Raw genomic sequence first — 12660 nt, forward strand, 5'->3', positions numbered from 1 at the left:
GCAGTTTTTATCAGGTCAAAAACTAACGTCTCCTGGTGGGTTGAAATTAGGCATGTAAGAGGAGTAGTCTGTTCTCGAATGGGTCCAGAACTAAGGGGACAACCATCCACCCCCTGAATGGGTGTTATACACGTCTTGGTGGATCTAATGATTCCATGCTTCGCAGCCCATTGGTCATCAATAAAGTTGCCAGCTGCTCCGCAATCGATCAATGCCGGAACCCCACGTAGCTCTAAGTCTGGTAATTTCAAGATCAGGGGAAGTACTAACATAGTGTGTTCCGTAATGTCCTCTTTAAGAGAAGTACCAAGTCTCTTTGGGGAACTCCTTTCAGGACCTCCTGCCGTGGTTCCCCTTACGACAGGATCTTGGCGTTTCCCCGCATCGGATTCCTTGTCCGACGAGGAGGGACGACGGGACAATCCTTCAGCATGTGAGATGAAGCCCCACAGTACATACATAGGCCCTGACTCATCCGTCTTTCTCTTTCGCCCTCTGACAAAGGGCCTCTGGCCACTCCTATTTGCATGGGTTCGTCGGGTTTCTGGGATCGAGAAACCGGGGAAGGAGAACTAGAGAATAGTTGAGAGGGTTTCCCTCTCTTCTTCTCATGGAAGCGTTCATGGAGACGGTAATCAATCTGCATGGTGAGCGCAATCATCTCGGCTAAATTGGCGGGACGAGGAACCTTCGAGACCTCATCTTTCAGTTCCTCGGAAAGACCTCTGCGAAACAGCGTGAGGAGACCGTCATCCGGCCACCCTGTTTCAGCTGATAGCTGTTTAAATTGAGTCACGTAACTCATAAGATCTTTATTTCCCTGTTTTAAATCTAGCAGTTTCTCCTGAGTAGAGACTGAAATTTCCTGCCTACTAAACATAGACCGCAAACTGTTAGTAAAGGCTGGGTAAGAGTCTAGAATGGCATTTTCTGAGGTGACTAAGGGTGTCGCCCAGGCCAATGCAGGGCCTGCCAAGTGGGATATCAGATAACCTACTTTGTCCTTATCAGAAGGGAAAAAACGTGCTTTGAAGGTAAACTGAACCAGGCAACTATCCAGGAACTCCTTGAGTTTGTGCGGGTTTCCGTCATACTTATCGGTATGCAAGGCATAAGGAGGAGTTTCTGAAAACGCTCGAGCGACCTGTTGTCTTAACTGAGCATTGTCTTGTTTTAGAGATTGCATCTCCAGAGACATAGACTGCATAGCAGCCATCAATTGTTGCATTTGTTGCTCCATCGGAGTCCACCGTCTGCACAAGAGCCTGTGATAGGATATTTCCTATATTTTGGGCGTCGCTAACTATTACAATGCGTCCAATATGAGACAGAACAATTATGCAGTTCACTAACCTGGGCAGCGGGCGGACTCCGTACCAGCAACAAGGCAGATAGTGAAGGCTTCCCGGGAAACCCTGCTCCCTCCCAGCCGTTAGCTTCAGCTGAGGAGGAACCACAGTCCCCAGGGAAAACCCTCCGGGGAAGAAAAACCCTGTGTTGTAATGACAGGATACTGTAGACCTTCAGGATGAATCAGCCAGCTTCCCTTCAAAAGATCCGGTGCAGACGAAGCTGGTCCTGGACGGAAGAAAGGAGAGGTAAGTTTTCTCCACTTTCGATCGTCTGTTGTTGATACGAATAGCTATGTTAACTTACTCCGGGTATGGAGTTGAGAGATTCGAGAAGTCTGTGTAAAGTCTTCGGGAAGGGGGTGAGTCCTACGAGGAAAGAGAGAGAGTTTCCGGAAACCCGAAGCGGATGTTAGTATTTGAGCTAAGAATGGGGAGAGGATTGAAGGGAACTATAAACCCTCAAGACTCACTCTTTAGGTTGGAAGCGGACCTTAGGGGAGAGGAGGTGAGCAGACGGAGTCCGGAAAATGGCCTAATGGAGGAAAGGGCAGAGAGCACAGTTAGTTAGATACAGAAAACTATAGATAGGAGGACGGAACATGAAACAGATTCCCTAGGAACGAACTTACGAAGCGCCGATCTGGAGAGTAGCGACGCATTTGCTTAACTTCCTGGTCGGGTTATATGGAGTCACATGATCGTCGCGGCGTGAAGGAAAACAACGTGCAACCTCTGCAGCGGGAGCTTCACAATCAGATTCAGAGGCGTCCGCCATCTTGGGTGAGTAGGAATGCATTGTGTTGTACACCCGATGCTGTCGCCAAAGCGACCACCGGTGCAAAGGTGTAACAGAAGGCCTATAATAGGAAACCTATTGCCAAACCTCACAACTAATACAAAAAGAAGTGTGGGATATTTCTCAAGAAAAGAAAGAAGTGTTCTCAAATAATATGTCAGGATGCAGTAGTCAGGGTACCCCTTCCACACTTTTTGGACACAGGGTAAGATGGGAGCTTGGAGCACAGCAGAGTCTCAAGCTTCTCCAGCACAAGACGACAGTTCCAGTGGTAGTTCTCAGGACCGTCGATGGCCAAGCCTCGTTTCCCTGAAAGTCTCTTGCCTCCGAGGAACTGACGTACTCAACTAACAAAAACAAATACACAGTCTCTTTTCTATGGGCTTTGGGTGACACCTTTCACCCCGGGATTCCCCTCTGCTGGGTGAAAATCCCTAGAAAGTTCTTAAATTATATCAATACCCGGGATAGGTATGTTTTCTTACTTTCAAGGGCCTCTCTGGTTCCAAAAATAAAGTTCCTTTAACAAATGAAAGTTTGTTCCCAATGTTCGCTAGGTGATGGGTTCACCCCTGGGTCCCCCTCTGCTGGGCGCTGACCCTTCTCAATTGTTTTCACGGTTCAAATAGGGTGATGGCTTCATTCCTGGCTCCCCCTCTTCTGGGTGTCGACCCTTCACGTACCATATTCCTTAATTTTATATGTTAGTTCTTCTCCTGAAGTTTGGATGATAGCATCACCCATGGATATCCCTCTGCCGGGCTCGGATCTCTGCCTACTGTCAGTACTCGGGTGATGGCTTCACCCCTGGATCTCCCTTCGCCGTGCTCGGACCCCTCTTTACTGCTAGTATGTGGGTGATAGCTTTATCTCTGGATCCGTCCTTCATGTTCACCTCTGCCAACTTCACATTCGTTTATATTGGTGGGATTCGATTCCCTTGCTTTCTCATGTGGAGGATTCATCTCCCTTGCTTTCACATTCACTGCAGGATTCACTTCCCTTTCTTTCACTTAATGGATTGTAGATCAAAGTCTTTCGATTGTACAGGGATTTTGCTTGACCTCACGTATGACCACTTTGACCTAACTTGGTGGCCTTCCTATGGCCTTCTGGTATCTGTAGTTTCCACCGTATGGAGATATCGACCAGAGTCTCTTGAGTTTAGCACCCACGTGGTGTCGGTGTCCCTCTTTAGCTGGTCTCCCCTTAACACTTTTTACAGTTCTTTTAAAGTTTGTTGCACTCCCACTCCCTGAGGACCCCCCATCCAGGTGATTCTCCCTCACTGGTCCACCCCCAGGATCTGGAGCCAATAGCGATGGCCGTGTCAAGGCCACCTGGATGACAGATCCCTGGTGACCAGCTAGGGAGACACCTTCAAGTTTCTCACACTTGACATTAGGGAAGGGAACCCAGAGGTTTTGTGGAACTGTCTTGAACTTGCAGAAGGGAACCCTGAGATTTTGTGGAACTGTCTTGAATTTGGGGAAGGGAACCCGAAGACTTTGTGGAACTGTCTTGAATTTGGGGAAGGGAACCGCAAGACTTTGTGGAACTGTCTTGAACTTGGGGAAGGGAACCACGAGGATTTGTGGAACTGTGTTGAACTTGGGAAAGGGAATCCCACCACGTTTGTTGAACTATCTTAAACTCGGGGAAAGGGAGCTAAAAAGAAGGCCAGGAGCTAGAAGAAACTCAGAACTTTATTTGGAACACTATTTATTTTATTGCTAACATCCCTACACATTGTTCATCTTTAGTTGTGAGGACAAGTATAGATTGTCCTCATGGGTGTGCCCATGATCTCAGCTATATAAGATGCCCCAATCCTCAAGGCAGACGTTTCGCGTTATTCTGCACTTGCAAGCAGCCTAACGCTCACCATCGCCTGAAGTCAGACTTACCTTTGAAGATCCTGCTTCCTGGACATCCTGCTTCCTGCCAACATACTTACCAACTGGGGTAAGCTGTTCTTACCAGTACATCGCTTCGGCGAACCACGTTTTCATCTTTACACTTTCCGGAATGCCGAAATCTTCATCTTGGCACCGCAGCACGACACGCTCCATCGTCGACAGCAGCGCCTGCAAGGAAAAACAGAAGACAAGGTTAGACATGTAAAAAAAGTCAGTTTAAGGTTGCGCTTCTCCATACTTCGCGCTTTCCTTAAACCATCCCTTACCTGCTGTTGAACATTGCGGTAGCACCCATCTTCCATCCGCCGCGTCTCGCGTCTCACAGCTGCATTGAGGCGGCATTTCCATCTAAGGGAAGAAAACAGAAGAGAGACATTATTGCGGGCATAAATAGGAGCAACATATAAAGACATTAAACAGAACGAACAGCATCACAAGAGCTCAAGAAAGACTTACCAATCATAAGGAGAAGCATAGTCGCGCCTTGAAACACTCGTGTATAGGTGCGTTATAAATGGCATATCATAGCTGGACTGGACTAATCCTTATCAGGGATCAGTGAAGGAACTAGATCCTATTCGACGCACCCCTGCCAGAAGTAGCAGGACGGAGAGCTTATCTTCCATAATTCACAGGTGAGCTTTATGGGCCGGCATTTGCTCAAGGAAACCGTACTTTGGGGTGAAGGGTTCGAGAGGTGCAACAATCACTGATTGGCGCACTCACACACTCTTACCTCCATGCAGGAGCAGTATCACCACGTACCACTGCTCACAGCTTTTCTACTGAGGAAGAGGCCTGAAGGGGGTGATTCAAGTTCAGGGAGGGCTGCAACCGTGCTGCAACACCTCCGCAGAGACCAGGTGAGCATAACAGGTAGCAACCAACAAGGCTGCAAGTATAAACCAGAAAAGAGTGTAGTAAAGTAGAGAAGAGGACAGAAAGAGTGGTGGCTGCCTGTGCCTGAAGCAGCTGCCAGGCAGTGGGACATGAGGGAAGGGGGCAGCGCAACCCCGAAAATGGCAGCTCCGTATGCCAGGAGCGCTCACATTAAAGGCTGAGAACCGAAAGTAATGAGGAGCTTTCAATCTTTATTGTTTCAAACAATTTTTTTAGAATTTGACGCTGATTTATTGTATTTTTACGTTGCCTTTTTTCAGTTCACATTTGGCGAACCTGTAGCTCTTGTTCAGCAGCTTATTATTTGGGGGCTGACACCAGTACTATGCCTTCCTTATTGGCTCATGAAAACGTGTATGCTAAAAGTATATGCTGAATCAAACAATTTGGCCAACATTTGTGTTGGGCAAAAGAAGGATTTTCACTTCAGTGCTCTGTCACTTTATATATGACATTCAATACACAAATAAGAGTGGATTGTGATCTATTTCTAAATGATATACAGATATTTGCCCTGAAGAAGACAAGGGGAAGGGAAATTTGATAAATCAAAGTTCCAGTAACGTCGAAACACATAGTGGCATGTCTTAAGCTTGATTTGGGATAGTTTTTGATGACTTGTTTTTGAAAATTCCCAACAGGTGTAGATCATATTAAATGTCTATTTACTAATCAGTAGTGTCTGAGTAAATGAAGACATATGTACGCATGTCAAGTAGAATAAGTTATATGTGTGCAATTTGCTTAACTATTCATATTATAACGGTATCCAGTCTTTCCATCGAAGAATGTTTCATGCCAACCCTGCTGCAGTCTCTACCCCTCCTGTTGCCTCCCAGGCTCTTTGCAATGCCCTTGCCTCTCACTTCATTTCAAAAACCTAGGACATCCTGTCCACCCTCTCCACCCACACCCCTCCTCTTCCCTCTCCATCTGTGCTTGCTGTCCCTCCTTTAGCCACTCTCCCACCATCCTTCTCGTCCTTTCCTCTTTTCACCCCTGACAAGGTCGCTAGACAAGTCCGATCTATGAAAGCCTCTTCCAAACAGGTTCATCCCTATTCCTCTAAAACCATCAAGGACCACATTGACACCCTCGCTCCGGCCCTTGCTGATTTTTGCAACCACTCCTTTGTCTCTGGATCCTTCCCCTCCTCACTGAAGCACTCCTTTGTGCAGCCTCTTCTCAAGAAACCCTCAGCTTATCCTTCTTGTCCAGCTAACTATCGCCCAATTTCCATTACTCCCTTTCTTGGCAAACTCCTGGAAAAGTTGGCCATCTCTCAGCTTAACCTTCATTCCAATTCTGTTGGCTGTCTCCATGACCACCAGTCCGGTTTCAGAACTGCCAGAAGCACGGAAACTGCTCTCCTGAACATCCGTGAAGATCTGCTCTCCAACCTTGACTCTAACATTCCCTCTGTCCTCATCCTCCTCGATCTCTCTTCTGCCTTCGACGCGGTCAACCATACCATCCTGCTCAACCGTCTCCGTGAAAACCTGGGTATCACTGATCAGGTTCTGGACTGGCTGTCCTCTTTCCTCTCAGATCGACCAACTTGGGTCCTTCCTTTCATCTATCTTCCTCTCTACCTGTGGTGTTCCCCAGGGGTCTAACCTCTCGCCCTGGCTTTTCAACCAATACCTGGCAACTCTCGCCCACTGCATTGCCACTTTCTGCTCAAATTTCCAGTGCTACGCTGACGACACTCAACTCATTTTCAGGCTGCCCTCTGCCACCTCCTCTCCCTCTCTCATCTCTGATTGCCTAACTGCCATTCAAGATTGGTCTGCCGCAAATGATCTTTGTCTGAATGCCAGCAAGACGGAGATCCTTCTCATCGGCACACCTTCACCATCCTTTCCCCTCACTCTCTGGCGGCCTCCCTTGGCCCTCCTCCTACCCCCACCTGCGAGGCTAAGAACCCCAGAGTCATCTTTGACTCCACTCTTTCCTTCTCCGCCCACATCTCTGAGGTCTCTAAAAAGTCAAACTTCCCACTGCACCTCCTCAGAGGTACTCTACCTTTCCTCTCCTTCGCCCAGAAGCTCACTGTCTCCCAAGCTCTGGTTCGCTCCAGGTTGGACTATTGTAACAGCCTCTTTCTAAATCTACCTGCCTCTACTCTCCGCCCTCTGCAACTAATCCAGAACAGGACTGCAAGACTTGTCCTTGGCCTCAAGCCCTGGGATTGTATCCCTCCAGCTCTGAAATCTCTCCATTGGCTCCCTTATGGATGCAAGGATTAAATTCAAAACCCTCTGCATTGTCCACAAGGCTTTCTGGGGCCTGGGTCCAAAATACCTTCAGCTATCCCTCTGTAAATACCTCCCCTCTCGTGCTCTTTGCTCCTCTACCTCTAAATCCCTCATGGTTAGTTGTTTTTCGAAGAAACAAGCTGGGGGTAGATCTCTGTCTTCGGCTGTGGCCTCTCTCTGGAATAGCCTCCCTGCCACTCTAAAACTTGAGGAGAACCATCTCCAGTTCCGGAAGCACCTCAAGACCTTCGTCTTTGCTTCTACCTTCGCTCTCCCTACCCCCTACTGATCTGCTCTCTCTTGGCACTGTGCACCTGGTCACCGTCTATCCCCTGGGCCCGGGTACCTGCTCACCCTACCACCCTCCTGCACTGCCACCTGGCCACACCTTGAAATGGGATCTGTATCTATACCCATACAGTCCCTCACCCTCCCCACCATTTTCATCCTTTTCTGCACTTATTCAGACTTACCCAGTCTGCTGCCGTAAACACTGCACTTGTCACTTGCTGGCTGCACTACCACTGCTTATTGCCTCTATTATCTATTTATTTGTATTTATTATTATTTATCTGTTCTCCTCTGCTCCGCACTCTCCACTCTCCCCCTTCCATGCACTTTCTCCCCTTTCCCTTTCCCATGCACTTGCGTGTTCTCAATGTCACTGGGCCTAGTAACATCGTTGTTGTTTTCTCCCCTGTTCCCCTCCCTTGCCTTGTCGCACTCTGAAACACTTGTGTATGAGCGCGATACAAATAAAATATCATATCATATCATATCACTTCTCCATGTTTTGGCGGCTGGGATGTCCCCCTCGATCAACCCATTAGCTATTCGAAGGTTCCAGTCCCAAAAAAAATTAGACCACTGACAACAATATCTGACAGAAGGAGCCTTCTCACTAGCGCACACACTATTCCTCAAACAATTCGAATTTAAATCACCTGCCAGCAATATTTTATCTTCATGGTGTTTTATCGAGACATGTGATAAGAGATCCGAAAGATCATCCGAAAAGTCAGACATATTGGAATGGGCGGGGCTCCAGTATAAACTAATTATGATCCATGAGGTTTTTAGAAATGAATTTTCATCACAACGAAACAATACCCTCACTGCAAGAGTCCCTTGTCTACTAATTGGCAGTTGTTCAAATTGGATATGCGAGAGTTCCTTATCATTATGATCATACCACCAGATGGTCATCCCTTGGGAGCTTTTTGGGCCCCCTGATGAAATGACATAAAAACCGTCAAGATACCATTTTTCCATAAGTCATGTCTCCTGTAAAAGGACGACATCATGACTCTCAAAGATATAGGACTTCATACTCCTTTCCCTAAATGAACTTGAGCCCTGTGTATTCCAACTGACCACCCCCAAACATTGCTTCACTAAAGAAAGTCATCAGCCACGGATAGCTTCTGAAAAACCTCTGTGATGATACTCGGAAGGAGATCCCAGTTCTTATTTTTTGGGTTCGACTCCTGCTCCTTCCCCCTTTTATTAAGCTCTGTGGCTTAAAAGGGTGAGAGATCCAATCCAGCCAACTACAGACCTATACTATTGATGGATGTGGACAGTAAAACTTTACCAGATTGGTTCTTAAAGACTTGAAAGATTGGGCGGACCAAGCCAATATAATATCGAAACATCAAACAGGCTTCCGCAAAGGTCTCTCTACTTCATTAAATGGTGTAATATTGAAAATCTTATCTACTAACAATTCAAGACAAACGGGTCTGTACGTGGCGTGGATGGATCTCTCTTGTGCATTTGACACCATCAATAGGGGTAAGCTGTGGTGCAAACCAAAAAAGTGGGGCATACCACAGAGTCTGCTAGCTATAATAATCCACCTGCACGAAGCCACCTCAATCCAGGTCTGTTTGAACTTGGGGGGAGACTTGGCTTCAAATAAATAGCTACAACTAAGGGGGTAAGACAGGTGTGTATAGTGGCCCCCTGACTGTTTAATATGTTCTTAGCAGACATGTGCAATTACTTCATGGGCTTGGCATTTGCACCCCCATGGATGAGGGACCAAAAAATCTGTGCCTTAGGTTTTGCAGATGATGAATTATTGTTTGATTGTACGGAGATTGGTCTGCAAAGACTGATACTTGCGTTTGCAAACTATGCTAAAGAAAATGATCTGCTGATAAATCCCTCGAAAACAGTAATGATGGCTTTAAAATCAAGTACGGGAGGTGCTGTAAAACAAATGTAGGTGGTCTCTCAATAATATCAAACTGCCCATAGTAAATGAAACGAAAAAACCTAGGTTACCAAATCTGAGCAAATCCCACAATTGTAGCGATTGAGACTCATTTTAGTAGTATAATCAGACAGTTTGCAAGTCAGATGAAATCAATCCTACACAAATACTGCAAATTCACGTTGGCTCCTCTTTTGAAATGTTATCAAGGCAAAGTAGTCCCAGTCTTGATGTATGGGATTGAACTGTTATCCTTGATGACAAAAATTAATTGGACTCGACTGGAGGGTGGACTGTGGAAAAAAGTTCTAAACCTGCCACCCTCCTTGCCGACGTTGCGGTTGCATTATGAGCTGGGCATTCAATTGCTAGCTTCACAAGCTGAATGGAAATGAATGGCCCTATATAGGCTCATCATAGTTCCAATGAAAAACTCTTTATATGACGACATTAAGCATCTTTTGGAATTAAATTTCAACCGCTTTTTGAATGAACTAAAAAGAGATGTTATTCGACTGCTCACACATTGCAATTCGACAGGAAGTGAGTTATTTGAATATCCAGTAAAAATGAAGAAAAAGATTGCAGAGAATGATTGGATTGTAACAAGGTCTCTGTTTGTGGAGAAGAAACATTTTTATGACATGTTACCTCTTGATAGACCATTAGGTCAGTTACCAAAGTATTTGCTAAAATGTCCGAATAATTCCTGGAGAGCTAATTTTCTGAGGTTCAGAATGAACCTGGTGGTAACTAGAGAGACACTTGGGATAAGAAATAAAGCTGTCGAGAGTGATGGTGTATGTGACCGATGTGACTCAGGGCTAAAACAAACCATGAAACACTTGTTGATGGTATGTTCAGGTACCGTCAGTCTGCAAAATAAATTCTCTAGGCGATTTGTTCATGATTCCCATTGGTTGACAGCTGAGGAATTTTGGAAAAGACTATGGGAAGGAAATGAGGTTTTCTTATTATTGGAAGTTCTGAGATTCTTAAAACAGATTGAAACCTTGAACAAGGCTTGAATGTTTATTGGTCTATTTTATCTGGAAATGAAGTCTGAGCTTTCCTAAAGAAACAGATATTTCAATGAGATTGGAATGCCTCCTAGTGACTAAATTAATTTAATGGGGGTATATATTGAGAAATATTTTGAAATTATCTTTTTCTTTAATGAAATTCTTTTTAGTTCAAGATTTTAGTAGATAATGAATGAATTTGATTTTAGTGATGTATTTGATTAATTTGCTGTAAGATTGTTTTATTAACAGTTTTTGTTCTTTTTTTGTGTATTGTAAACTAATGTTTTTTTCTTGTGTCTTGTTGTTTGTGGAAAAAGTCAAATTTTGACTATGTCACAAAAAAAATACAAAAGGGGAAAGACCATATGCGAATCAGGCCTGGGCCCACCCCAAAAGGGGTAAGTCCAGCCCAAACTGTTTGGTCACATCCCTTCTGAACGAGACCACAAGCATCCCCAGACATGTTTCAGCCTTGTTGGGCCTCATCAGTAAGGAGTAGCTTGGGTCGCTAGGCCCAACAGGCATGGCAGCCACGCTTGGGCATACCCGTCCCACTCGGGGTGCCAAAGCAAAACAAAAGAGGTGTTGGCTGGAAGGTTTCGAATACATCTTATCCTCTGGCATTGGGGCAAAGACCATATGCAAATCAGGCTTGGTCTCAAAAGGGATAGTCTAGCCCGAACTGCTTGGTCACAACTGTGCCATTGTCTTTTCAACTGTAGGTGCTTGTTATAAACCTCCATCTTTGTTTGAGCATTTGCTTACTGGACATTTTGAGTAGGAGCCACCTGTCTTCACATGCTGCTTCCATCTCCTGTTTCTGATCACAGATGGTTTGAAATGGGCCAATTACCGTAATCTATGAGTATACATGCAGCTGTATAATACCAAGACAGCTACTTTACTACTCGATATGTATTCTGAGGTATTGCACTATGATGTGATGACTGTCATCCTATGCACCACATGTCATTTTAAAATATTTTGATTTTCTAGGGAGATAACGGAGGCCCGCTGGTCTGTCAAGATGAGAGAGAAATATGGCTAATTTTTGGGATTGTCAGCTTTCGATCTACAGACTGCAACAGTGCAAATGTATTTGCCAGAATTGTAAGATTCAAAGACTGGGTTATAAAGACAACCGCTCTAGAAGGAAAACCTTTTATCCCCCAAGGTGCTTCTTCACAAAGTAAAGATCTGGAAGTAGCAGAATTTGTGGGTGGATAATGCACGCTTCAAACTGCCACCACGGCCTAAGGAGTATCCTACACATCAGCATCACTGAAAAGGGTGGAGGAGAAGCAGTGAGAATTTGTTGTGGATCATATATGTAGCTATGGGCTAATGAGGACGATTCACTTTCAAATGGGAATAAGGCTGTAAAAAGAACAGTGTGACTGGGAAAGAGGTAACGGTTAAAGTAATGATTGAAGAAGTATCAACTAAATCTTCCACATACGGTGGCAGAGAATCCCTGATGATGGCTTTCGGTTCTGGCCTGCTTCCTTAATGTCTGCACACTACTCATCACCCTATTTTTATGCATGTACTGAAATCAAATGTGTACCTCTCTAAACACATGTAATAATGTTAATTTTTTCTGTACATAATTTAATTTCCTTTCTAATGAAATTCCATTTTCAAATAAAAATGATCAGGAAACCTACCAAAGTTCAATTTCTGATTTGCAAATGATGCTAATAGTGCTTGTTTCTGCTGGTTTCTGCAGTAAAATGAAGATGTAGGCTTCACCAATTTGTGTTGCATAATGATACTCAATCTTCTCCCATTAACTAAGCAGCATAAACCTAAAATAAATCATTAGTTCTTGATTCATTATATTATAAGTCACACGTAAAGTATTGTATTAAGAGCACAACTGATATATTAACTTGTGCAATTGGGGCATTACCTGATGGAGCAGTACTAGCCTACGAATTCGGCAGCCACTCAGTTTAAAAAGTATTCCTAACTAAAACTTTAAATCCAGAACCACTAAGTCCCATGCTACTGTCATGAGCATGACTATTACCTCAGCGGTACAAATTGGCAACAAAAATGATTGAATGTTGATTTTTGAAAGAAATGGGCAATGTAGTGCTTATCAATTTAAAAAAATGTGACAGCCAATTTTGTAAAATCGCTGGCATCTGCCATATCCAATTTCATATTATGCTATAAAATGTTTGTCT

The 12660-nt window shown here is 44.7% G+C and overlaps 1 protein-coding gene across 1 annotated transcript in view; it reads left to right on the forward strand.

The window, feature by feature from the left end:
• Positions 1-12075, forward strand: part of LOC138468504 (serine protease 55-like) — a 292779-nt gene extending 280704 nt beyond the window's left edge. Inside the window, exon 4 of the mRNA XM_069609010.1 lies at positions 11465-12075. Coding sequence (XP_069465111.1) covers positions 11465-11695 — 231 coding nt within the window. The 3' untranslated portion in view covers positions 11696-12075. The remainder of the gene's footprint in view (positions 1-11464) is intronic.
• The last annotated feature ends 585 nt before the right edge of the window (positions 12076-12660 follow it).

Source organism: Ambystoma mexicanum, chromosome 4q (genome assembly GCF_040938575.1).
Source record: "Ambystoma mexicanum isolate Mex_15411 chromosome 4q, UKY_AmexF1_1, whole genome shotgun sequence".
In the NCBI taxonomy this organism is placed as follows: domain Eukaryota; kingdom Metazoa; phylum Chordata; class Amphibia; order Caudata; family Ambystomatidae; genus Ambystoma; species Ambystoma mexicanum.